The following is a 25,798-nucleotide window of genomic DNA, read 5'->3' as shown; positions in this document are numbered from 1 at the left end:
CAGCTCAGGCTGCCGGGGCCCACCCAGCGTGGCCTTGGGCACCTCCAGGGACGGGGCACCCAGTACTTGGGGCCTCACCTCCTTCTGAGGTGCTTCTCCCTGACATCTAACCTCAGCCTCCCCTCTTTTAGTCTAAACCCTTGTCCTGTCACTATCAGACCGTGTAAAAAGTCGCTCCCTCTCCCGCTCATAAGCGCCTTTCAGGCGCTGGAAGGCTGCTCTCCCCGGAGCTCTACAGAGCCCACGTGGAGAGCGGGTACCGACAGTGAGAAGTCAGCTCGGGAGCCCTCAAACGCAGGGAGCCGAGCGGAGCCGGGTGAGAGGAGTCTTACTGCCCACAGTAAACACCGCGCAGCCACCCTCGAGCAGCCGGCCGCGCTAACATGGCAGCCCGCGGCTTCTCGCACCTCGGAGCCGCGCACCTCCCTCGCAAACCCCTCCATTCCCCCCCGAGCCCCCGGCCCCGTCCCCCCCACGCCGCAGCCCGCGGGCTCCGCTCGCCGCCCCGCGCTCGCCTGCCTGCCGTTCCGCCGCCGCCGGGGCCCCTCACGCGGTGCTGCCCCGGGGGCGCGGCGGGGCGGAGCCGAACGCCGCCAGGTGCCGGCCGGCTGCGGGCGGGCAAAGGCCGAGAGGGCGGGTGGGCGCCCAGCGGGGCCCAGGCTGCGGCTGCTGGCTCCGAGCCTACCCCGTACCTCCGGCTCTGAGGAGATTTCGTTATCTCAGCAGCTTCGCCTGCTGGTACGCTGTGACTTATTTTTCCGCCCCGAAAACTTCTAGAAAGCAAACCACGAGAGCCTCAGAGTGAAACGAGGCTGTAACTCACCTCAGTGCGCCGAGCGAAGGATCCCGTCAGCCTGCTACAAGCTGCTGAGCTCAGCCCCACTGCGTTTTCCCCAAAGTCTTTATAGGGCCTTTGATTTATGGCACGGTGAAGTAGTAACAGTCGTTAATCCACTGAGTCATGTTTGTTGAGCCAAGAAAAGTCATGCAAAGATCAGAGCTGAGAGAAGCATGCAGAGAGAAAATTACACCAAATCATTGTAGGAATTGAAGAAAAAAAAAAAAAAGTTATCCAAACCATGTGGCAAACGTTTCCTTCTCTGGCTTGGCCTTCCCCTCCTGGCAAAGTTTCTGCATAGGTAGAACTGCTGAGCTGATAACAGCATTTACAGGAAGCTGTAAAGAATGGGGCAAAGGTGTAGAGAACTTAAAATGGAAAATACCATGAAGCTTTTCCACAGTCCTCGTGCAAGTGAGAAGCTGGAGAAGGGAAGGGATCACCTCCAGGGTGCTTCCTGCTGCCCAGCTGTACTCCACACTGCCTTTTTCACATTTTTCTTCTAAGAAGCTGATGCTTAGCTCTGTGAGAATATTTTTAGGCTTGTTTTTAAATATCTTTCTTATGTTTTCCCCACAGAGTTCTTACAGAGTTCTGCAATATTAATAAAGACCTTAAAAGCATTCCTTATACAACTTAGAATGCACAGACCAAATACAAGGTAGCTACCTTGAGCACAGAGCTGCCCTGTAGCTGCCTGGCTCCTACAGCAGCCAGGTCCAGGTGGGATAAAGGAGGCGTGCAAGGGAAGGCATGCTGCTGCCACCCCAAGGGGCAACACTCCACTCAGCAGGCAGCTGGGAAGCTTGGTGCATGCAGCCTAAAGCTCTCTTGGTCTGCTCATTATACCAATGCTCCACAGGACAATTTGGTGAAATCTAAGGTAAAAATAATGAGCTTCCACAAACAGCCATCTGCTTTAGTTTAGCTAAGGTGGCCAAGGCAGTTGCTGTCTTTGTGGGCAAGGGAACCCAATTCTAGTCAGCCCTGCTTTCCCAGCACAGCCCTGGATCTGCTGAGCATCCACCAGCAGCAATGGGTTACTTTTCTCATCAACTCTCATCTTCAAAGAGAACTGTACCTCCCTTTGCTTTTCTAAATGCAATTTATATACATCTCTGCCTAGACTTCAACTATGAGCTCTCCAAAATGGGGATTATCTTCTGTTGGAAAGTGCCTACCTGACAATAAGTACAATATCAAATGAATTCTAGTAACATCAGATAACATAGAAGAAAGCGGTAACCCTTTCACATCATCTCTGACATTTTCTTTTGAGATATTCCTCTGGCATAGCTCTAAATCAGCATCTGTAAGGCTAGCAAAAGAGCAGCAGTAATAAAAGCAAAGAAAAGCAGGAGTGGAAATAAAAATACATTCTTATACGCTACATACCTGCACGATTTCTACTCAATTTTAAGAACAGGAAAATCAGCAACTTCTGTAGAGCTGCTGAAGGACTGGAACACTGGCTTCAGGTGGTGGGGCAGCAATGGGTTCCAGTTAGCTGTTCTTTAATTATTCTTGCAGGCTGTATCTGCACAGGATATTCTTACTCATTACCTGGCACTCTGAGTCCCAGATGACAGGAAAAAAAAATAAAACCAAATCAAACACGAGTCTTGCTCACCAAGGCAATAAGCAGGACTATTAATTTGCAGGTCTAGTGTTTTCCTGACCAACACATGAACAGATGGTCTTGTTTTCACAGCAGTTCTGGGACATAAATTTATTATAATATGTCAAAACAGAGTAGCTCAGCGTTTTGTCTCACAGCTCACTGTTAATGACAGTGTCAAACTGATTACTGTTACTGTTTTAGAGATTAATGCTTTCAAATATGTAGATTTTGAAATTATTTGAAATTATTCTACATCAAGCTTTAATTGATTTGCTTCATTAAGCTGCAAGCTAATATACTTGTTGCAACAGTTCTACAGATTTATTTCCTCCCACTTTCATTCACATTTGCTAGGCAGGATGTTCAGTTGTTTTCTTAAACCCCATAACTTGACATCATAAATATAAATGGATGTCTCGTAGCAGAAACAAGGAGAAATGGAAGTACTAAGCAGGCACAGCCAACATCTATGCCTTAAAGCTTCATGACACATCCTGAGCAACACTTAGACTAGGGATTGGAGGCAGAGTGGTAATCTCCCAGATCTGTCACTGCCAGCAGTTGCTGTCTGGGAGAAAACAGTTACAGTTCTCCACATTATTCTCTGTTGTGACTCCCTTAGGTCTCAATTGTACAGTTTCACACTTTCCTGACAATTTTAGTCAGCCCAGATATTATTTATATAAGCCATATGCATCACATCATGCATTCGCACAACTAATCCAAGAGGGGAAAAAAATTAGAAAAAAAAAAACAATCAACAATTAAACCGCTTAGATTAAAAAAAAAAATTACTCCAGCAGGGTCAGAGCACTGGAAACCCAAACACTGAATTAAAATAACCAGCAGTGTTGCAAAGCAAACAGTAGGTGGCAGAGAGTGTCAACTAAAGCATAACTGGGACTAAATCATCCAGATGACTCCCAACAGAACACAAGAATCCCAACAGAACAGCTGCATAGGCAACCTGTACAGTGTTTTTTATACCCATTACCAATTAACAGGCATAAATAATAATGTAGCGTGCCATAACTTATCACTGAAGTCATAGCACACAGACTAAAATCAGGTAGAACATTGTTACTATTTTCCAAAAGGAAAATACAAGACAAATATTTGTCTTACAGGCATGGTAAAGTTAACACCATCAGCAAAAAAGTCAAATTTCACTGAATTAAAACAATTGGCTAAAGGAAACCTGAACAGTGATGGGAGTGGGTACCCAAATTAAGTGTACAGGTTAATTCTAGTGATAAAAGCACAGGAAACCAAGATTCCTCAGTCAGCATTTACAACCCATAAACGTGTATAACCTTGGAAAAACAAAATTCAAAATGGTACTGCACATTTAAGTGAACTCATTCCACTGCAATGACTTTATAGTTCAAATTAGCTCATTGGGATAATGAGTAAGAAAACATATAAAGGAATAAAAATCACTCAGTCCAGCAAAAAGCATCAATTTTTATGCTTAGAACTCTGTATTTCAGTAAAAGTGACCATGGCATTTGGGGGGGGGGGGGGGGGGGGGGGGGAGGGGAAACAATCAAACAAAACTCACAAGCTTCCCCCCTTCCCAAACAAGTTAACAGAGAAGCAACCAACCAAGCCAGAACAGGGCACAACACGAAACACTAAGTTGGATAACAGATGAAGTAACATCAAACAAGAAATATCAAAGGAAACAAATCCTGATTAGAATACTTCACTAAGGCATCTACTTTCATGTTATGCTTTAATAAGAACTGCTTAAATTCCTAAAATCTAATTTGGAAGTTACATTATAAAACAAAAAAAAAATCTTAAACAATATTCAGTTACATACATTTTGCTCCAAAAATGGACTGTAAAAGTTCTTTAACATTTCTTTTAGAAATACACATAAACCATAGCACAGATCAGCAACCCACTGGTAATTAAGACAAAACAAAACCCAACTTCAGTTTTAACCTATTGCTACTTCAGAAAAGGCATTACAGACTACTTAAATAGTTTGCTCTCCTTGCTCCAAACACACTAAGTAAACTGCAGTAATGTTTTGATGACAACATAACAGTAGATCTTTCAAAGAAAAAAAAATATATATATTATGAGTGGAAATTAGGACTTCAGAAAAATATAGCATATTAGAGTCCAGGCAGGTGTACAATGTTTAAACCACCTAAAACTGAAAGTAATATTGACTGTACCCTTTGGATGTCTTACCATACACAGTGTATGGAGAGCTTTACAATGCTTGGCCTTCATCTTGCGTACACATCACTCACACTACTACTTAAGTAATAGAGACAACATAACTTCTTCATTAGACTGTAGGTACAAGGAGCTTAAAGCTCTTTTACCAGTCTAGACAATGTGTACATTCATTTGAATGGGAGTTCACACCAAGCGCTGCAAGTAATTCTATTCAGAGAAATGGATATCAACATCCATGCAATATTTCTCATTGTGTTTGTTAATAAATATCATTTTAAGTAAGGACAGCATAAGACACTAGCTCACGTAGCCCCTAAATGCATATGAATAAATGAAAAAAAAAAAGTAGCAACTTTTTCCTACAGACAACCAAATTTAACCAGAGCTAAATAATTTCATCTGCATTATATGCCTCAGTTAGTCACACAAAATGAAAAAACAACTGATTAAATCTAGGTTGAAAAAAAAAGTCTGTATTTATGACTCACGGCACTGAAAAGAAGTTACAACTGCAAGAATCAATGCAGATTCAGTATAACAGATGGGCTCTGAAGTCCAGGGACCAGAACTGAACTTTAACAACTACAACACTGTATTTTGTGTGGAAAAATATATATGCCAATCACCAAACAGCTCTCAGAATTCTAAGCACCAGAACAAGAGATTAAGTAGTTTAGGTATTTAAATACCCGTGATGCCTAGGATCCCTAATATACATATATATATTTATATATAAAATTAACTTACACTGTAATAGTATCAAACTGCATAACATTACAAAAGAAGGCAACCTGAATGACTGAAGTGAAAAATTTGAATGTTACCCCCTGATTGTTAACATTCTGGAATTTATAACACCAGAGTAGACTGTTGCTAGTAATAATTATAGCCTGCTTTAATCAAAGTCCGCCTTAACTCTAGAGAATGCAGAAATGATTAATTTGGACAAGTTGTTGCAGGCTCCGCTTTCACGTCCTCCTTGCAGGTTTTGCTGTTAGTTGCTTCTCTCTCTCAAGTTCCTTCTCACGTTGCTGTTCTCTTTCCAGCTCTTCTTTCTGCTTCTTTTGTTGTAGTCTAAGTGCTCTTTTCTAATCAGGGAAAAAAAAAAAAAAAGGTTTTACAGTGGTATTTGATTTGTAACTAATGCAAAATCCCTCCCATTCTCTTAACACTTTATTCTCCAATTCACGGTGATTATGATTGGAGGTTCTTCCTCTCTTCTACTTCCATTCTTCTTGGAAACAGAAACTCTAATCTACATGATGAAAATATAAACTGTTTTCCCTTCAATCCAATTAACTCAACCTTTACATGTACCAGACAAGGCGTGTACTGCACCCAGCATTCTTTTAATTGCACATACTGAAGGACTGATCTTGCCAGAACTAACTAGCAACTGCTTACATAGCAAGAAGTTGGGGAAGCTGTGCCACTTAACAGCACATTATACAGGAAAAGATCTTACATTTATGACAGTCTTGTTCTCATTGTAAGAGGCACAGAAACTGAAACAATGAAGAGAACTAGTTGGAAAGGAGCAGATAAGAGAGAGAACAAAGTATGATTCTTGTAATGTACTGCTTAACCATGACAAAAACTCTGAGTCTTTCTGATAGTTAAGATATTTAAGTTGTTAAAAATTCGAAAACAGTAAGTGAAAGTTTAAAGAACATGGCTAGGTGCTACTGAAAGCATAGAAAAAACATTTATGAATGGTATTTAACACAGATTCTATTTTCACAAGAATTTCCACCATATACCCAGAAAGAGTTAAGTCAATAATACAAAACTAAATTGCTATGTTAGAAAGTAAGAAAAGTTACCCAACTCACTTTTAACTTAGATGTCTTCTCATGAAGCATCATCATTTCATTTCTAATATTCACTAACTTGCTGTGATAGTGTTTAGCTTCTGAAAACTTAAAAAAAAAAAAAAAAAAAAAAAGCAGTTAAGGCAGTGTCTTTCAAGTTGAAAAAGCTGTTTATTTATTTTTTAATAAAGATATATATCAAAACAACAAGTACAGACAGCATCACCAGAACAGTTTGATAATGGATTAAACATGTTCAAGTTGATGTTTAAAGCTTACGTACTACAAAAATACAGGAAACTATCTGTAATGCTACAGTCTGATGGAAATCACAGCAACAACAGCAGGGTAGCAAAGCCCTAGGCTGCAGCAGGTGAGGATAAACCTAAGTCCACTTCATAGGTCTGGGAAGGGGTGAATCCTGGCTCCATGCCATTCAGTCACTCAGGTGCACTGCATTGCTTTGCACTGCATGCACCTGGGTTGGCCCTGCCTTCCCACCAGGTGCTCCATCACTGCTTCAGCTGTGACATAGCATTTCTGGTCCGCTATTCCACTATCATATCTCAGTGGGTACACCTGGCACTCTAATGAATTCAGATTAACTGTAATGGAATAAAAGTATTCCCAATTTATGCACCACATGTTTTAAGCACCTTTTCTGCTAGGCTGGAGATGTACACAGAGCTCACCTTGGAACCTCAGACCTGCTGAACAAAAGCATACATTTGCTTTGGCTATTGGTTTTGAACAACTAGACTGAGTCTGTTCCTTCCTCCCACTCCCCTTTCTGTTTAAAGGAAATCTGCTGGCTCTGCATCCTCTCCAGGAGGAATTTGTCCCACATATCTCAACTGGTTGCTAACCTTCCTGCAAGTTAGGAAGTAAAAAATTAGGTTGCTACTAATATTTCAGCACTAGTAGGGATTTATACAAACATTAATTGTACTTACCAAGGCATTGATATCAAGAATGGAGTTACACTCTTTGAATTTCGTAATTTCTTGTTCTAATGTTTCTAGCAATACCACTTGGTTCTGTCTGAAACAAGAAAAGATCCATAAAACTAGAGTTTTATGCAGCACAGATGGAGTTTAGAGATATACTGCAAAAGCTAGAGCAGCTGTTTCTCACTCAGTAAACCAGGAGCTTCCCCTTATCAGCAAGTTCTTATAGTGTTACACTTAAAAAGGGAGTAAATTGTGTATTTTTTTCTAAACTGGCCCTTTAAAAAATACTGTCTTTGATCATTACGGCATAAATTAAGTGCTTCCCAGCATCAAGTTCTTATGGATTGCCTGCTGATCTCAGTAAAGATGCAAGAAAATGTTTTTTGAAAAATCCCAACTGAAACACACAAATTCAGTTTTTTGCTGCCTAGTATTGTACAGGCTGCTAAGAAAACCAGGATGACAACCCGAAAACCCTCAATGACAGAGGCACTAGGCATGTTTCAGCAACTAAACACCTCTGTATAGGGACAGGCTGAAAGAGTAGAAAACAATTCCCGTTTGCCTTTCTACTCAGTTGCCTCTGAGTCATGCTGCAGCATGAAGTTATTTCTGCATAGAACTTGCATGGATCCACAGTGCTTACTAAGAATCTTCCATCCCACACAGATCAGCTAAATTCCTTCCAGACACAAGCTGTCCTTGGAAGCAGCATAACCACATTACGAATCATGAAACTCAAAGCAACATACCCTACAGAACTGAGATGGCTCTGTGTAACTCCCTCCAGTAACTTCATATGGCAGACCCAGCCTACATTTGAAACAAAATAATCTCAACTATCAGTAAGATACCAGTGCATAAAGAATTTATATCTGCTTAGCACCTTAGCAATATTTTCTTAGAGCATCTTTTGCGACACAGTTCAGACCACACAGCAACAATATACTGCACCTATACAAGCTGCTCTGAACACAAAAAGGTTACTGCTACAAAGTAAGCCCATCGTTTTCAGCAAACACTGCACTAGGGAGCAAGTGGATAAGAAATCTGCCCATCTGCTGTGCCTGACTGATGGAAATTAAATATGCAAGTGCTGGACACTCTTCAGCCAAAGTTCCACCAGGCAACATTGCAGCCTGCACACCTCTCAGTACTCTGAGCAGCACTTAACTGCTCAAAATAGTTGTAGCACTTCTGTATTCTGACAGTACAAACTATCTTGCATTTAAGCTAGAACATCACATGAAAAAAAATAAGTGCCAAACAGCATGCACATAACACGTAAAGGGAGCTGCATTTAAAAACCCACTTACGTAAGTTCCTGCAGAGCTGATTTTGATCTCTGAAGATCAGGCAAATAGTGAGAAATCAGCCCTTTGGTCAGCTGCTCCACTGCTCTTTCGTCTATAATAGGCAGATCTGCTTCGACTCCTTCATCTGGGGAGGCATCACCAGCATCTGTGCGGAGAGGAGCAAGGTGGGCGGGGTCAGGCAGCTCTTAGGCTATCTCACCCACAGCAGCAGTACTTTCCTGCTCAAAAATAAAAGGCATTTCAGCACTGCAGTCGCGCAGATCTTCGCGCCGCTCTCCTTCCCTTCATTTTCCCCTCCCTGCGAGCTCTGCCCGGCGCGGTCATGTCACAGCCGGACAGCAACAGAACGGCAGGAGGCGGACGGGGCGTTCCAAAGACACCCGATGAAACCACGTTAGGTACCACAGCACGCAAAGCGGGGTGGGAATCCATTCCGACAACGTGGAGAACGCCCCAATTGCTCAGAGCACGCACTCACATCTGCCCAGTGGTGCTCCTCGGCCTCCCCGGGCCCGGACGCCCCTCACGTACCCAGCGTCCGCCCGCGCACGGCGGCCTTCTCCTCCTCGTCCTCCGCGCCGCTCATGGCCGCCGCTCCCGCAGGCGCGGGGTCCCGGCCGTCCCCACCGAGCGCGGCGTGGAGACTCTCGCAGCCCCCGGGCGGCCCGCACCGCGCAGCTCCGCAGCCGCGCCCGCCTCTCCGGATGCGGAAGCGACGCGCGGCTCGGGGCGGTGCGGGTGGGAGCGCTGCGCTGGAGGGGCTCGGGGCTCCGCGCTGCTTCTCGGGGGTGGCGGGAAGCTCCAGGTTTTGAGAGCGAGGACTGCCCGGCTTCCACATAGGGTTCCAGTGAGGAAAAGTGAGATAATCCTTCTGAAATAGCCCTGCTGGAGCCGTGGGCGGTTTGGATTTGTGCCCTGCAGGAATAGCCTGGGTTGGGAACTTTCATTTGGTGTCTGTTTCTCCAGAGGGGTTAAAACTTAACTATTTCTCAAACACAACGCTCCAAAAAAGAGGTTGATGGAAGTTGGTGTTTTTCCTTCCTGTGCGCCGCAGCGGTCCTTGTATCGCGCACATGGGGACTGCTGTTACAGGTGGAAGGTTTGGGGCCGGGACGTGCTGAGTCCGTGGACCTGTGAGGGGTTCAGTGAGAATTTCTTCTGCCAGGTGAAGGTGTTTGGAAACCTGCAATAAGAATCGTAAGCGTTTGGTTAAGAGGCACGCTCACCTGCTGCTCTAAATACTTAATTTCAGGGAGCTGTGAAAAAGCATTACTTAACATTACCTCTCTTATCTAAACCGAGCTCAAAATCGAGCTCTTTTTTGCAGCCTTACTTGGTAACTTCCTTTGACCATGACAAAAAATGGGGTGTGTGTTTTCCCCTCATCATGCTGCACTTTTTTTTAGCAAGGCTTATCAGTTAGGAACACGACAGTAACAACGTTTGGCCATGGGTATGTGTAGACCGGCAGTTAGACCATCAGCCATCAGAGCAGGCCAGTGCTGTTCTGTCAAAATCCGTAGAAGCAAAACTCCTTGTAAGCCACGGAAGGAGTTAGATGACGCTGGGCCCCTGCGGCTTGCTTCTCCCTGCATCCTTGAAGGAATGCGAAGAAAGGCGATGCGTCCTGCCGGGACACACCACCACCCTGCGGGAGGTGTTGGGAACCGTGCAAGGAGCGGTGCTACGGGGAAAGAAAGGCTGCACACTGCAAACCTGTGACCGGAATTTGGAGCCACAGCGCTGAACGACACAGTCGGGGCATTCGGCGCACGTGACAACAGCTGCTCGTGTACCAACACGTCGCGCCCGAGCTTTACAGCTTTCTCAATGCAGCCTCCCTACCCCCGCCGCCGCACCCCAGTGCTGCGGTACACCCCGCGGCGCTCTGCGGGACGGCGGCAGCGGGGCTCGAACCCGCGTCCTCCGGGCGAGCGGCGCAGGCGCAGTGCCGTGGTGGCGTCCGGCTGGCGATGCCAGCTGCCGGCCCGCCCCGTCCCTCCTCGTCCGCCGCCGCCGCCGTCCTCCGCGCGGCTCTCCCGTGGGCGTCGGGCTGAGGCGCGGTCACCGCGGCCGCGATGCCCGGAGCGCGGCGCTGAGCGAGGTGACGCGGATGGCGGCGGCGGCGCTCCCCCTGCGCCGGCAGGGAGGCGGCCCTGCGCCCGGCGCCGCCTGCCCGGCCGCGTCGTGACCGGGCTGCGCCAGGGGAGCCGCGCCGTGCCCCGCCGCGCTGCGTGGGACGGCCCGCGGGCTGACGGGCACCGGAGGCTGCGGGCGGCCGCGGTAGGGCCCGGCGGCGCGGGGCGGGGGCCATGCCCTGAGGGACGTGGGGAGCCGCCGCTATGGCCGGGCTCGGCCTGTGGAGCAGCATCAAGTCCGCGCTGCGGAGGAGCGAGCCGCCCCTATTCCTGAACGACTCCAGTGCCTTCGACTTCTCGGACGAGGCGGGGGACGAGGACTTCCCTCGCTTTAACAAGCTGCGGGTGGTGGTGGCGGACGACGCGGCGGAGGCGGCTCCCGACGCTCCGGTCAACGGGCTGCACCCCGCGCCGCCGTCCGACGACGAGTCCGCGGCCGAGCGGGACATCGCGCTGCGCGCCGGGCCCGAGCCCTGCGGCCGCTGCCGCAGCCGGAGAGAGCTGTGCAAGCTGCGGCTCGTCAAGAAGCGCCTGGCGGCCGCCGCCGTCCTCTATCTGCTCTTCATGACGGGGGAGCTCGTAGGTGAGTCGGGCGCCGTTCTGGCCTCGGGGTTCAGAATGGTTGCAGAGAGCCCTTTGGAGATCGGGGCGGTTAGCGGTGAGCTCCGGGGGCAGCGGGAGCGAAGTCCGCCTGTGCTATCTGTGCGAGGAAAGGAAGGGGAGCTTGCCACCTCCTCACCTGGAGCTCATCGCCCCCCCGAGATGGCACAGAGCGGGCGCGTTGTTGGCTCGGGGCTTTTTATTGTTCCTGCTCTGTAAGTTTCTAAGGTGTCGTTGGTGAGGGAGGACTGCACGGTGTCGCCCGGGGATGCGTGGAAGATGGATAATTTCATCTCCAATATTTTTTATTTACTGCCATAAAATCTTTCTGCTTTTGTGAGGACAGAAGGCAAATTCAGTTTCCAAGGGTGACCCTGACATTACAACAAAACCAGTATTAGGAAGTATTTTTCTTTAGCGATACACTCTGGTTTTTGCACCCAAGGAGACAGACTGCCCAACAATACAGTGCAGAGCTCTCTCTTGACAACTTGCTGATGTCCTGCAATGCTCTGGACTGTACATGCTCCAGCCAGACATAAATCATATGATAGAAGTTCAAACAGGCGTCATTTTAGCACTTCCTAGTATAGCAGTTCACAATGCAGGTTTCTTGCTTAAATCACGTTCTTTGTGAGCTTTATTTGTTAGTGCTTGGAGAAGGTATGCTGATTTTACCTGGAATAATGAACCTGGTACTCAAGTTCAGCTTTTATTACTCTCTTACAAAGACATATCATTTGCTATTAAGGTTGAATAGAACCTGTGCACAATAGAGCAGTCTGTACAAAACACAACTGTATTTATTGGCTACAGTGGCATGGGTTTGACATAAAATTTAAAGTTGAAAGTCCTCTGGATGTGTAACTAACCTATTAAATGTTATGCCTTTGCCATTATCTAACCATTTTTACAAGGCATGCTATTTGTCATGTGATTGCTTCCTAATGCAATGGTATCGGTGCCCTGTTACCACCTGGTTGTGGACGTGCCTGTGACGTTCAGTGTAAGCACTTGGAGCTGCTCAGCCCCCTGCAGAATGCTGAAACTCTCCTTCTCTTGGGCTGGTTTAAAGCACTGGGGAGCGATTCACAGTGCTCACACATGGATGCCACACACCCATCAGTCAATAGACAGTCTGTTGAGCCTGATCTTTCTAGTATCAAACAAAAACTGACAACTAGTTTAAATGGTTTGTGTTTTAACATACAGGTCCAAACAGTAGCAAATTTAGTGGCTGTAATTCAGCAGCAAAAAAAAAAGGAAAGATGCCTCAGGTACTGTGCCACAGAATGATACTGTTTGTCCCACATTCTTAGAACAAAATAAAAAGTTCTAGGAGAAATGGTCGTTTTTTCACAGAGAAACCTGGTAACTGACTGCATCTGCACCACAGTTTTATTTATTTGGGCCTTGTTTCAGGAATGCAGGTTAAGAGAAAATAGTGGCTTTGTCTCTCAACACCTCTTTCAGTATGTGGTTAGTTATTAGTAGCACTGCCACAATACATCAGCTCATCGTGGATCAACACTCGGATTCAGGCTTGCAGGGATCTGGTTGAATGCCTTCATTTGTCCTCCAGCAATCATTTTTTCTCTGGCTGAGATCTTGGCGCAGTGTGAGCTCAGGTAGATTTGATGATGGATGTAGTGTTGCATCTCAGATGCAGACATCATCTGTGTTAAGTGTGACTTCATTTGATTGTACTCATATCAGCATTCTGATACACACTGAATTTAGTCCATCCGAAGGGCACGTTACTGAGTAATGTTCCCAAGCTGTTGGCAGCTTGATGCTGAAGTCACAGAGCCTGTGTTTTACACTGTTGTAGACATCGCCATATCTACTGCATGGTCAGCTCTGAAAATAATAGATGCTGAGAGTAAAAATACTCTCACCACTGTCATTTTATCCGCTGTTTCTCCCTCATGGACAGGACTTCTGCAGCCTCAGGTCAGGGTGACTGATTTCTCCTTACGAAGCATTGCTGCTGTAGTGTGGACTCATCATTCTCAGGTTCCTGTATGCGGTTATCGGTACCGGTGCCGTCTGTGGGCACTGCGGCAGGCTGCACTAAGGCCCAGACCCATAAAATATTCAGGCATCCAACTTCTAGAGAGAATAAGTAGGACTTGGGTATCTATGTACTTTTGTACATCTTGTTGAGAAAGGTTTGTCACAGGACAGGCAATCAGCAGCTGAACAAGTGAAGATGGAGCCTGCAAGCCCTGGGTCAGCATACAATTTGTTCGGTGTATTTCACTGCAGCCCAGCATTGAATTCTGTCCCATTTGGTTTGAAGTTTTGACACTTTTTGGACAAATCTATAGCCCAAGTATGTGGGAGACTTCAGCTGTGTGGGACAGTAGTGGACCTCTTCCTATCTTTGCCAGATGTGAATTTCTGCAGAAAAGGCAGAAGTGCCTGTCAGACAGTTAGGTTGTTCAGTAGAAAACTTTCTGCTGTTTGGTACTAACATCAAGATGAAGGCAGTTGTGTTCCAGCAGCTGCTTTATGAAATCTCAATTGGTGTATGTTTTTTTTTTCCAATTACCACCAAGCTCATTAATCCAGCCCACATCAGCATTGATTATTTAATTGATGAACAGTCATTGTAGAAGTCAGAGCACTTTGTGGGAACCATTTTGCATGAGCAAATAGAAAACAAAGCAAATCCAGATACTTCTGGCAGGTTTTTGACGTGTTCAGTTACGTTCAGAGATTTCTAATTGATCATTCACAAGGAGGACCACTGTCCTTCAGTTTGGTGAAAACAGCACTGAGCCATCAGGGCTTCTATTGGTAAAGGTCATAGCTCTCTGTTTTCCCCCCCTCAAGTTGTTGATGGTTTCAGCAGCCCCTGGGCAGCGCTTCACTAAGCGATGAGCCAATACAGTTAGAAAAGGAGAGCCTTCAAATTCAGAATTTTATTCATCTCAGTGATACTTTCTCAGTCCACATGCTAAATTAAGACTACTTTTAATATCCAAATTCTCTGTTTATAGTTTTTATAGTCTGGAGAGACTAGGTGAAATAGAGTTTGCTCTTCTTGAGCCAAAGCACTTCTCAATTTAATACTCATGAATTAACATATGTATTGTAAAAGATCATTCACAGAAAGTGTTGAAGTGAATATCCTTGGATACAGATTGTTTTCTTCTGTGCTGACTATAAAACAGGCTGAGTTGCACATTCCTAGGGCATAATTTGCTTTCCCACATAATTTCAGAAAATATCTTTGAGCTGTGAGCGCCTGTGGAGAATTTCAGCCTGTGAAGAATGTAACTCCCAGACCTGACTTCGATAAATAAAGGGTTTGGGGGACAGGATCAGGTGGAACAGTGCTGTATTCAGTAGTTATAGGCAGAACAAGCAACTCCTGTCAGCCACGCTGCTTGTGTGTGCCTGGGAAGAAGAGTGTAGCTCTGTCTGCAGGTGGGCACTCTCACATGGATGGATGCACATGTTTTCTATTAATCTTGAAAGCAGTCAGCCTGGTGTGAATTTCCCTTTGCCCTTTCCTTGTGGTCAGCCTCTTCATTAAGAGGCTTTTAATTGTGTACATAGATACCTTTACTTGAGATGTTGTCTGGAGCCTGAAGCCTGCCAAATGGCAAAGCAGCTGCACCATCTGCTTGGGCACTCTGCAGTTTGAATGGGTCTCAAGGTAAAAGGAAAAATGAAATAATAGCTGAGCTGACACTGAAGATGAAATCTTTTCTGAGAAAGTGGGCTTATCTTCATGCAGATGGAAGATGACAGGGCTTGTCCTTGATTCCCCATTTGGATAAGGGATGCTTGAGAGAGAGGTGCATTGTTTAAATCTCTCTCAACCCTCTATCTAGTGGTAGCATTTAGCAATTGAATTTTGAACAAAAATATTAACCTTTGATCTGAGATTGTTTGTCCCAAAGGGCTCATAATTATGAGAAAAAAATATGGTAATAAAGAAAAATGCTGTGAAAGTTATTGAGGTTAATATATATTTGCAGAATGTATATACTTCTGCCCAGACAGGGAATGATGAAGGTTAAAAGATAATGCAATAGAACTGAAAAGAGAGCAGGGTGAATTACTTTACTTTGCTGTCCTCCATTCTGTGAAAATATTTAACAGCCATAGTTCAAATAAAGAAAACCATCAACCAGTTAAACATATTTAATAACATACAGAAAAGGTACCAAACTATTTTGCAAATAGGAGATCTTGAACATGTTATCAAGCAAGTAAGCTCAGTGAGAGTAACAGGACTAACTCCCTTCTATGCTGCTCTTACAGAAGGCACACTTCACTGCATTTCTAACTAATGGTAGCTGTAAATTATAGCATGGCATGTTGATTATAATGGCAAAAAAATAACCCACAATCCTGTTCAGTGATAAGAGGTACTCTCATGCACTTAGTGCAGTGTTCTGAAAATAAGTAAGTGTAAATTGTGCCAAGAGGATAGCATCCAGAATCACTAATATCATCTCTCTTGACTGTTCCAACTTTGTTTTCAGGTGGATATGTTGCTAACAGTCTAGCAATTATGACAGATGCACTGCACATGTTAACTGACCTTAGTGGTATTATTTTGACCCTCCTTGCTCTCTGGCTGTCTGCAAAGTCCCCCACAAAGAGGTTCACTTTTGGATTTCATCGCCTAGGTATGTAGATATCAGCTTTTGCTAATAACAGTATTTTAAGCAATAATGCTAAAAATATGTAATTCTGGAAGAAGAGGTAACTAGAAGGAAAGCAGCAACAAACCTAAAAGTAACTTAAGGTTTAACTGCCTATCTGTTGTGCATCCACTACATGGGTTGTATTACCACAGGGGAGTAAATAATTTGATCAGAACAGTACAAATGTTACATCTGGAAACAGAGTCCTATGAAATGTGATTAATGACATTTTAATCCTGAACTTGTGGAAGTTAGAAGTTCTATAGAGCATAGGATCAGATAGCTCTGCAAGAAGTCTCATAAAGCGCTATTCTTGATTTCTTCTTTGTGCAAGTTGTCCCTTTGTATCCAATACAGTAAGTTAGTTAATTTGTGCCCATTTTGGGTGTTCGTAAAAAGAAATATAAGCAGAAATATGTAGTGAATGTTGGAAGTGTAATTTCAAGACTCATTACTTCAACATTTGGAAGTGTAATGATGATAAAGGGTCCTTTCATGTGGTTGCCATCTGTACTGGGTATTAATAATTTATAACATATAGATGAAAGTCTAGACTTTTCCCCAAAAGTTTCAACGTATGCTTCACCAAATAGATCATTCTGGATGTTAGAGCTTGCTATCTCTATGCTTTCTATTATAGGATGCATTTTTCAAGCAATTTCAAACTCCTGTGTGCCTTTACTTTAAATTCTTACGATGTCTGCCAGAACAGCAGTAGAATTCAACAGCTCCATCACTCCTAGTCATTTGTCATCAGTTAGTCACTAATGCATGAATGCATAACTGTACACCAGCAAAGATCCTTGGGCTTTAGCAAGAAAGCATTAACAATGCCAGCATTTCCCATTACAAGCTTTTCTTTCAAGAAGTTTTAATTTTGTGTTAGGAGTTCCCCCTAATACTGAAACCTGACCTTGCAGGTATGTCCCTTGCATTTGTTCATGCTTTCCACAAAGGTGTTTGCTAGTATTCAGACTAATCTTAACCTCATTTAAAAATAGTTTTAGCTTATGTATTTTTAACTCTTCAAAAAACACATAGTACAAAGAAAGAGCATGACATAGCCTGAAAACAGAAATTATTCTTAAAGAAAAAAGCTTTATAATATATTACTCAGTTTATAAATTTTCAATTATTAATTCAGGATCTCCATAGCATTCTGCAAACAGGAATCCCTTCAGGCTTCTGCCACCTCACCTTAAAAACAAACAAAAAACCAAACTACTTTTCTCCCCATTTTACTGCCAAAGACAGTACTGACCAGATCGATCTGGTGGTGGCCTGTGGGCTAGATCTGGTCCATATCTGTTATCACCCATCATTACTCCCTAGAGAAGAGAGGTAGTGACTTCCCACTTCTGCAGCAGTTCTTCCTCTCTTTCTGCTGCCCAGTGGCAGGAGGCTGTCAGACACTGGGTGAGGTTGCACAGATAGGTCATGAAGTCTCCCTTGCTGGAAATACAACCCAACACCCCAGAACAGCCTGCTCTGGTTGATCCTGCCTTGAACAGGGCACTGGACTAGACCATCTCCAGAGGCCCCTTTCTCATGCATTCTGTGTTAGCAGAAGCAGTACAGAGATCTGTGTAGGAAGAAGAGGACTAGAGCCTGCGAGAGTGGGAAGGAACTTCTGTGGCTGCAGCAAGGAATGGGAAGTTGATAAGGATCCCACAAGAAGCCATCAAAAGCTTGATCTAGGCTCTGTGAATACTGATGATGGGATGGTTGAAAATGATGGTACACAGTTTTTTTTTTTGTGAAGCTTATTTGCATGATTTTAAGCACCCTTTCTGTATGCTGTAGCTTGAGCTCAGTTTCACACATCAGTGAATGCTGACAGTGGAACAAAGCTGAATCTGGATTACATCCTTGCTGCAATATATTTTTCCAAATATCATCTACAGTAAGAAGCTTCTCAGCAAAATAATTTGAGCCATCAGTGGCCTGAATTTCATGTGATGTTAAAACATGACAGCATGTTAAAAATAGGGTATTGATAGAGCATCTGTCACAGAAAAAGTTGGAGCATTTGCTTAAAGCTGGGAGTATGTACAAGAACTATCTCATGACCAATCTGCTTTGTGTTAAATTTTAAGATAATCTGTACGTTCACAAAGCACAAAAACATTCCAGTGAATAGTGTTTCTAGTGCTCATTTTCACTTTTGTTTGCAGAACCATGAATTGTCATACTTGTACTCAAAAGCGTAGCTTTGTCGAGACAGCACACCTATTGGCTGTCTATTCAAATTCCAGCAGAAAGCACTGTTCTTCATCTTTTTGAATTCTCTTTGAATATATAATACGTATGCTCCATCTTTAATTTCTTCCATTTTCTGTGGTGAAAGGGAAGCTGACAGATTCAGGAATGAACAAGAGAGGTGAAGATGAAAAAATGAAAATTACAGTCTTATCTGAACAGAGTTATATTCTTTAAGCCAAAAATAGTTCTGTTTCACTGAGTTGAGATACCTCCTTCTCAGAAAGACACTGAACAGATTTAAACACAGATATGGAACTTGGCATTTTTCCACTGCTGCAGAGACAGCATCAGTAATGACAGATCCATCAGTCCATTGATTCAGTGCATACTTCATTTCACAAGATCTTAGCACAAATCTGCAATGTCAACATGATAATGACTCTGTGAAAGCTACTGCAAAGAGTACACTGGCTTCCACTGCAGAAAACATACTTTTAGATTGTAAAACTACAACATGTTATTTCTCTGATAGATACCAGCTTACTACAGTTTCACAAATTCAACCACCAGCAACAAACACTCTGCAAACTGAAGAAATACCCTAAAACATGTAAAAAATGGCTGTTGCCCTGAATAACCTTCCTGATCTGTAATGAAAGCTACTGCTTGCACGGATGTTTCCAGGATTCCACACTGCTCTGCAATCAGGAATTAGGATAGTTGCTTTTTGAAGCCTTGTTACTGCCTGGTATCGCTGGTGCTCATCCAGGCACTGACACACTGCTGAGCAGCTGACTGCTTCGGTGTGAGTTTCCTCTCCCATAATGTTGTTACCAATTCAGTCTATGGATCAAATGATTCTGATGCTATGAAGTGCACGTTCTGTACTGTAATAATGCCTTTTTCAATGAATAAGGGTAAGTCTGTGTTCGAACTGACACCTTCAGTACTCAGTACTGTGCTACACACTGACAGATTCAAAGCAGAGGGAAAATGAAGACAGTTCTTCTTACAGCTCCAGTGTAGCTAAGAGCTGATTCCTGGGGAATATATCAGGGCAAAAACGTGCGGGAGCAGGGAGGAGAACAACAGGTAGAATTCAGTCCAAATAAATTCCAACCCTGATCTTTGAATTCACAGAGGAAGTTTAAGATCCCAGCAATCCATCTGATAAGTGACACTAAACACAAAAGGATATGTATATGTCATCTTTAAATCTATAGCTTAATACTGTAGTTCTGTGATTAACCCTATTTGTTACTTACAATTTACTAGTTGTTCATTACTGCTATAGTACACAAAAGTTTAAATAATAAAAGCTTTGTCCATATTACAAATAGGAAATGGAAGTAGGTCTGAGACTCACTTTCATGTTTCCTTTCTGTTTGCAGAAGTATTGTCAGCCATCATTAGTGTATTGCTGGTCTATATCCTTATGGCATTCCTTTTGTATGAAGCTGTTCAAAGAACCATCCATATGGACTATGAAATAAATGGCGATATCATGCTGATTACAGCAGCCGTTGGTGTTGCAGTTAACTTAATGTAAGATCTCCCTTTCTCTCTCTATTAACACAAATGTATTTCTGAATAAGCTGTTAATTCATTAATTGCCTGTAACTTTCTCATGGGATGTCATTTTGCTGGACCTCTTCCTTCTCATAAAATAAGACAGGAAATGATACTCCTTGCTTGTTTGTTTTTTGTTCCGAATTAAAGAAATCAAACAAAATCACCAGAACCTCCCACCAAACTCCCAGACTGTTTCTTGGAGCGTTTTTCTTTCAATTTCAGAATGGGTTTTCTGCTGAATCAATCTGGACACCTTCACTCCCACTCCCATTCGCACCCTCAGTCCCACGTACCTCAGTCAAACTCTCCTAGCACAGCCCGCAGCAGTGGCCATGGACACAGCAGCCTTGCAGTGAGAGCAGCATTTGTACATGCCCTTGGGGACCTGGTACAAAGCATTGGTGTGCTTGTAGCTGCATACATCATACGTTTCAAGGTAAGGAATGGCTAATCTTTGAGGCAAGGTGTAATATTTTTGTTTAAACTGTAGTTATTACATTAAAATGGACTTCTTCAAGTGATAAAAATGGCATGCTTCATTGTGTTCTATTATAAGCTCCATATAGTCCTGCAAAAATAAGCTATGACTTATATATTTTGCAATTATTAAAAAAAAATTCATGGAAGTTGTAGCTCTAAGTAACTGTATTTCCAAGTCACTTTTTTTTTTTCTTAATAAGTAGGTTTACTTTCATGCACCTTCTAACACTTTGGACCTTCCTTTTCCAGCCAGAATACAAGATTGCTGATCCTATTTGTACGTATGTATTTTCCATACTGGTGGTTTTGACAACAGTCCGAATTCTGTGTGATACAGGAGTTATTATTATGGAAGGTAAGATCCTCACAGCATGCAGTGCTTTATATGTCAAGTGAAGCACTGGCACTTGGACATCACAGCCACTATCTCTAGCAATGGGAGCTATGTCTGGAATTTGGTTGATCTTGCTTTAGGGTTTTGGTTATTGCTGGTTCATCTAAGTTGCAGCAGTCTTCAAGAGTCCTTAACCTTTACCAGAAAGGCACAGGCCTTAGCGTGGCTCACAATTTACCATCAGGAGATGGTAGAAGAATTTATAAAGCTTTCATCTAAAATAAGTAAGCATCTGCCCGGACTCAGCTACACACTTGGTTTAATTACTTGTAAAGTTAATGTGAATACATGTAAAAGGAGGAGACAAAAGACAAATTCAGGCCAAATTTCTGAACACGTGGTTCACATTCAGTCCGTTTCTCCCTTTTCCACAAAGGAAGTAGCTTTACTTACATGTCAGATAAAACTGGAAGTAAAGACTAGTGTAAAAAGGAAGGAGGTGAAGAAAAGAAGCAGTTAAACATTAAGCTTAACTTTGGACCTCGTGTGGTGACTTAAAGAGAAAAATGCCAGCAACATTCTTTGCATTATTGTAGCTAACTTGCCCACGTTACTGCTTAATCCAGTACTTTCATGTTACAAAACTGAAAATGTAGGGATGAGGAAAAAAGCATTGTTTTTAATTTACCTGCACCATCTCATCTGTTTCATATGAGTTATCACTGACTTTTGCAAGCAAGGATCTCAAATCTTCAAGTGCTTTTCTTATCATTTAAGAATGGAATTTCACTGTGAAGGAAAAAATGGTGAAATACATTTAAATCTCATTTAGCTCCAAGGCAGTGGCTGAGATTTAGCTGAATAGATGAGGCAAATTACTGGTGTATTGAATTCCAGATGTTTGAGTTGTACCTGTTTGCATAGGTATCCCAGATGTTACAAAGGCATCTGAATTAACAATGTTATTAAAAGTGACAAAGGATGGTTTTAATGTTAGAGAATTTTTCCAGCTAGTACTCGGGAGCTCCAGAGGATGGGCTTTCAAGGCAGACTTTCTGAAGTATCGTTTCAATTTTAAATGGAATAATTTTTCCCACTGTAAATAGGCAAAACCCTAGCTTCTTGAAGTGTTCTGTAAAAGCAGCAAAAGAAAACACACAGACAAACCTGACTTTGATATATCCATTCTGAAGATTATTCAAATACTTCAATGAAAACATTCAACAATTTATCTTTCAAACGTATCCTGTTATCTTTGTCAAGTTCTAGTAACACAGCAAAGTGCTTTTCAGGATGAAAAAGTAATTATGGGGATAATGATTTATACTTTTTGTGAAGTGCTTGAGCTAAGCAGTTATTAGGGACTAGAAGCTATAATGAAGTTGTATCTACACAAATACATTGCTCTAAGGAAAGCGGTGTTGGCTACTGTCAGAGACTGGATTCTGGAATGGACAAACTATTTTTGAGACAGCAGTGCAATTCATGTACTACTTTGGTATCCATACTGGAATCAGTGTCCCAATCTGCATATTCCTCTCTAATGATAACTTAAAGTTACTGAACACTCCAGAAGGCACAAATTATAAATCCCTTTAGTGTTTTGAGAGCGATCATGACATCTTATTGGAAAGACTACAGACTTTGCAGAAGACTGTTAATTTTATCGTGCATTTGGCATCACAGGAGTTCCGAGGCATTTAAATGTGGATCGTATTAAAGAAGACTTGATGAAAATTGAAGATGTCTATTCTATAGAAGATTTAAATGTTTGGTCTCTCACTGCAGGAAAAACAACTGCCATAGTCCACTTGCAATTAGGTAAGCTCCTGTATACATAATTTCAGATTCAGTCCAACCAGAGGTAGAGAGGATGACAAAACTCAAGTCACTTTATCTCCCATCTTGATATTCTCACTTACACACATCCAGGAAATAGCATTCTGGTGAGAACAAAGGTCTATTGTTTGTGCTTTCATACAGTGAGGTCTAGAAGCTGTTAACCCATAAGGACAAAGCATAAATAGAAGTTGGACAAAGAATAAAATATGTTTATACTGAGACATACTGATTCCTTACTGATCTATACGGAACAATTTTTTTTCTTATTTGATGGGGTTAAGTACTTCTCTTCAAAAATCCCCTTACAGAACAATCTGAGTCATAAAAAATTGAATGTTTTGACAAAGCATGACAATTTTGACATCTAGCACAGCATGCATATCAGTTCTTAGATAGAGAGCTCTCTCCCTACCCCCACCTAACAAAGTTTTACCAAGATATAGTTCTGGGCAGAAGACAAAGATGTAAAATACAGTGTATCATGGCCATGGAACAAGAGAAAATTAATAAGGGGATTCAAACAAAGACATTTGACTTGGTAAGATCACATGACAAATATGAAGTCAGTTGGACTGTCCAGTTTTATTAAGGATGGAATTGTATGAAATTATTTCCTGATTTTTCCAGTTCCTGGTAGTTCATCGAAATGGGAGGAAGTTCAGTTCAAGGCCAGACAACTGCTGCTGAACACGTTCGGAATGTACAAGTGCTCTGTCCAGCTTCAGAGTTACAAACAGGAAACAAGCAAAACCTGCGCAAGTTGTCAGAGTTCCAGTGCCTAATCTCATGTGTTTTGGGAACTGCTGCCTTATTCTTTATCTTGTAGTCAAAGACTGAGAGCAATAAATTCAAAATGAAAGTGAAAAAAATAATATGTGGATTTGTACGATTTAACGTGCAGCAGGGAGAACTGGTGCTGCAAGAAGTGCAGTGGTTGCCCTACAGAACATGTATTTCATTCTCTCCCTCGTGCTGGTTTATTAAATTTATTATGGTTTTGAGACAACATTGTTTTCAGATTGTTTACAAACTGCAACATGGTTCTGCAGATACCTCACAAATTACAGTTAGAGATTGTCTTCTGTGTACCACAAAGTACCTGCACTCCAAACGGAGCAATGAGTATTCAGTATTTCAATTAACATCTCTAATATTATTGATCATGCCAGGGTTCCATATATTATATGTCCAAATTCAGACAGTATTTTTACAATAGTCATTTTCATATAGTATTTTAAATTATGATGCATGCAGTGCTAGCTTAATTCTTTTATAAACTGTCTTGGAGACACTGCAAAACACAGGATTTACTGTAACCAGATCAGAAACTTAGCTTTAATCTGGACGTTCAGAGATCTTGACAGGACGATCCTTGCCCAGACTTCTGGTGTTTAACTGGCGAGCCAGCACTGGACCCAAAGTGTTTTCAGCAATCAGTTATCTTTAATGTATTTTAGAATAGGGTTTATACTTTAGAAGGAAGTTATTTATTTTACAAAATTTTGAGCTGTAAGATGAAATTTATTATTAATAATTTTGAATGTCTGAGCCAGCATTTGATTCACATTAGAAGGCCAGTTAATTAGCATGCATTCTAATTATAGTTAATACATGTGCTATAATTGAACATTTTCCATGATTGCTTTGTAGAAAGAAATAAAATGATAGGAACTATGCTTGACATGAAGGTACTCAAATACAATCTACAGACGTGTAAAATACTTAGATGTACTAAAAGGCAAGGGAGAGCAGAAGTTTTAGATACACTGTTCCCTCAGTTTTGGATGCCTGACCTTTTCACCTTTGCTGTGAGGACAGAATGGCAGTATGTATCCTCACAAGACAGGAAACATGAGGAAATCCAAGCAAGCTCAGTGACCTCACGCACACTGGACAATGCTATCACAGCAACCTACCAGGATAGAAAAGCCTTCTCTTTCTTATTGAGAATCAAGGCAACATGAAAAGACTTTTCACATCCTGATGCTTTAAAGTCCACTGAACTGAATTGCTTTTCCTCATAGTATAATCCCTGTACTTTGAATGTATGCAGGATGATAAAACACAAGCCTTCTACCTGCCACTACTCTACCATACATCAAGGTTCACATTTATGCCCATTACTGACATTAACTGCATTGAAGAAGCTGAGGGCAACAAGAATGACCTGCAGTGTTCAATAAACAGACAGAACTTTACTGTGAGGATTTTTTGCTTATTCCACACTTTGATTTTTATGCAGAACTTCAGCTGACATCAAAAGTATTTCTGTATGGAACAGAAAGGAAAGTTTTGGATCAGTAAGGGATATAGTGATACTCAGCTGTGAACACTTAAGCTATTGTCTGCCTTGAAACTTGTTAGAGTTTAACATGTTCATCAGGGTGATTTATAGCTGCAATTGGTGGTAACAGTCTCTGCTCATTTTCTCTCTTTTTATTAAGATAGGGACCTCGTGATGAATTTGCAGAGGTGAAAAATCACAATACAGTATTACTAACACTGGACTATGTTTGTATTTGCTCTGGCAAGCACTGGGAGCACTTGAGTACGTACAGCACAGACACAATAGAACACTGTTCTTGGAAAGTTGATGCTTCAATACAAACATTACCACTGATTAAGCCATATCACAGCTCATGAAAAACGTGCGTCCCATTTTTACAAATTTCCTACAATCCAAGTAAAAACCTCCCACCACAACAGGTATTTTGCACACACTAATACTCAAGCAGGTTTTAATTAACTTGGGATTTACAATTGATGTAATTAGAAGTATGGTAGATATGTAATGTATTTGGAGTTTTTTATCGTAATGATTTACTACACTTTTGTTTAATTGAAGAAAAAACAGGAATGTGTTGCTTTATTGTGGGTTTTATTAAATCAGTTATTAAACTTAACATTCTGCCTTGTGAATTATTTGTTTGCATTGAGGCTCTTTGTTTCTTACAGCATTTCTTTTTCCAGGAGCCTACAGACACTCAAGCTTGACTCTGCTTGGTGGCACTATTTAGAATGAACTATGGCTCCCCCTCCAGTCAGAGAAACTGAAGTCTTGTTATTTCCTATGCAGTAACAGTACTTATATATATAAGCTGACAAATTATAGTGAAGGAGCAGCTTCACAGCACCTGGCAAGGCAACCCTGAGGCCATTCAGTCACACTCAAGGGGCCCTTGTTATCAAGGCCTGCAGGGTAACTGGAAGGACTTCAGAGAAAAAGCAGCA

General features: G+C 42.5%; 2 protein-coding genes across 3 annotated transcripts; one reads left to right on the top strand and one right to left on the bottom strand.

Annotated features, from left to right (window-relative positions):
* Positions 1–5,104: 5,104 nt before the first annotated feature.
* Positions 5,105–9,415, bottom strand: BLOC1S6 (biogenesis of lysosomal organelles complex 1 subunit 6). Its single transcript, XM_065733904.1, has 5 exons — positions 9,264–9,415; positions 8,733–8,877; positions 7,420–7,507; positions 6,488–6,574; positions 5,105–5,743 (listed from the first exon to the last, which is right to left on the bottom strand). The coding sequence occupies exons 1-5, from the start codon at positions 9,316–9,318 to the stop codon at positions 5,624–5,626; spliced, it is 495 nt and encodes a 164-aa protein (XP_065589976.1). The 5' UTR covers positions 9,319–9,415; the 3' UTR covers positions 5,105–5,623.
* A 1,582-nt stretch (positions 9,416–10,997) lies between these two features.
* SLC30A4 (solute carrier family 30 member 4) lies at positions 10,998–25,113 on the top strand. Of its 2 annotated transcripts, XM_065733927.1 has the most exons (7): positions 10,998–11,453; positions 15,973–16,119; positions 19,731–19,884; positions 20,134–20,347; positions 20,641–20,746; positions 22,412–22,546; positions 23,195–25,113. In XM_065733927.1, the coding sequence occupies exons 1-7, from the start codon at positions 11,075–11,077 to the stop codon at positions 23,347–23,349; spliced, it is 1,290 nt and encodes a 429-aa protein (XP_065589999.1). In that variant the 5' UTR covers positions 10,998–11,074; the 3' UTR covers positions 23,350–25,113. The 2 variants fall into 2 exon arrangements, with proteins under 2 accessions (XP_065589999.1, XP_065590000.1); XM_065733928.1 differs by lacking the exon at positions 15,973–16,119.
* The last annotated feature ends 685 nt before the right edge of the window (positions 25,114–25,798 follow it).

Source organism: Cyrtonyx montezumae, unplaced genomic scaffold, assembly GCF_038088225.1.
Source record: "Cyrtonyx montezumae isolate F1298 unplaced genomic scaffold, pur_monq_1.0 scaffold_17, whole genome shotgun sequence".
Lineage (NCBI taxonomy): Eukaryota > Metazoa > Chordata > Aves > Galliformes > Odontophoridae > Cyrtonyx > Cyrtonyx montezumae.
The sequence above is the reverse complement of the archived record's forward strand: the minus strand, read 5'-3'. Positions and strand labels throughout refer to the sequence as shown.

Excerpts from the sequence above, each read along its gene's own strand:
- BLOC1S6 (XM_065733904.1), bottom strand. The coding sequence starts at position 9,318 with ATGAGCGGCGCGGAGGACGAGGAGGAGAAGGCCGCCGTGCGCGGGCGG. Across the intron at positions 8,878-9,263 it reads CGTGCGCGGGCGGACGCTGG|ATGCTGGTGATGCCTCCCCA; the intron begins GTACGTGAGGGG and ends CTCTCCGCACAG. Across the intron at positions 7,508-8,732 it reads TCAGCTCTGCAGGAACTTAC|ACAGAACCAAGTGGTATTGC; the intron begins GTAAGTGGGTTT and ends TTCTTGTTTCAG.
- SLC30A4 (XM_065733927.1), top strand. The coding sequence starts at position 11,075 with ATGGCCGGGCTCGGCCTGTGGAGCAGCATCAAGTCCGCGCTGCGGAGG. Across the intron at positions 11,454-15,972 it reads CATGACGGGGGAGCTCGTAG|GTGGATATGTTGCTAACAGT; the intron begins GTGAGTCGGGCG and ends CTTTGTTTTCAG. Across the intron at positions 20,747-22,411 it reads AGGAGTTATTATTATGGAAG|GAGTTCCGAGGCATTTAAAT; the intron begins GTAAGATCCTCA and ends TTGGCATCACAG.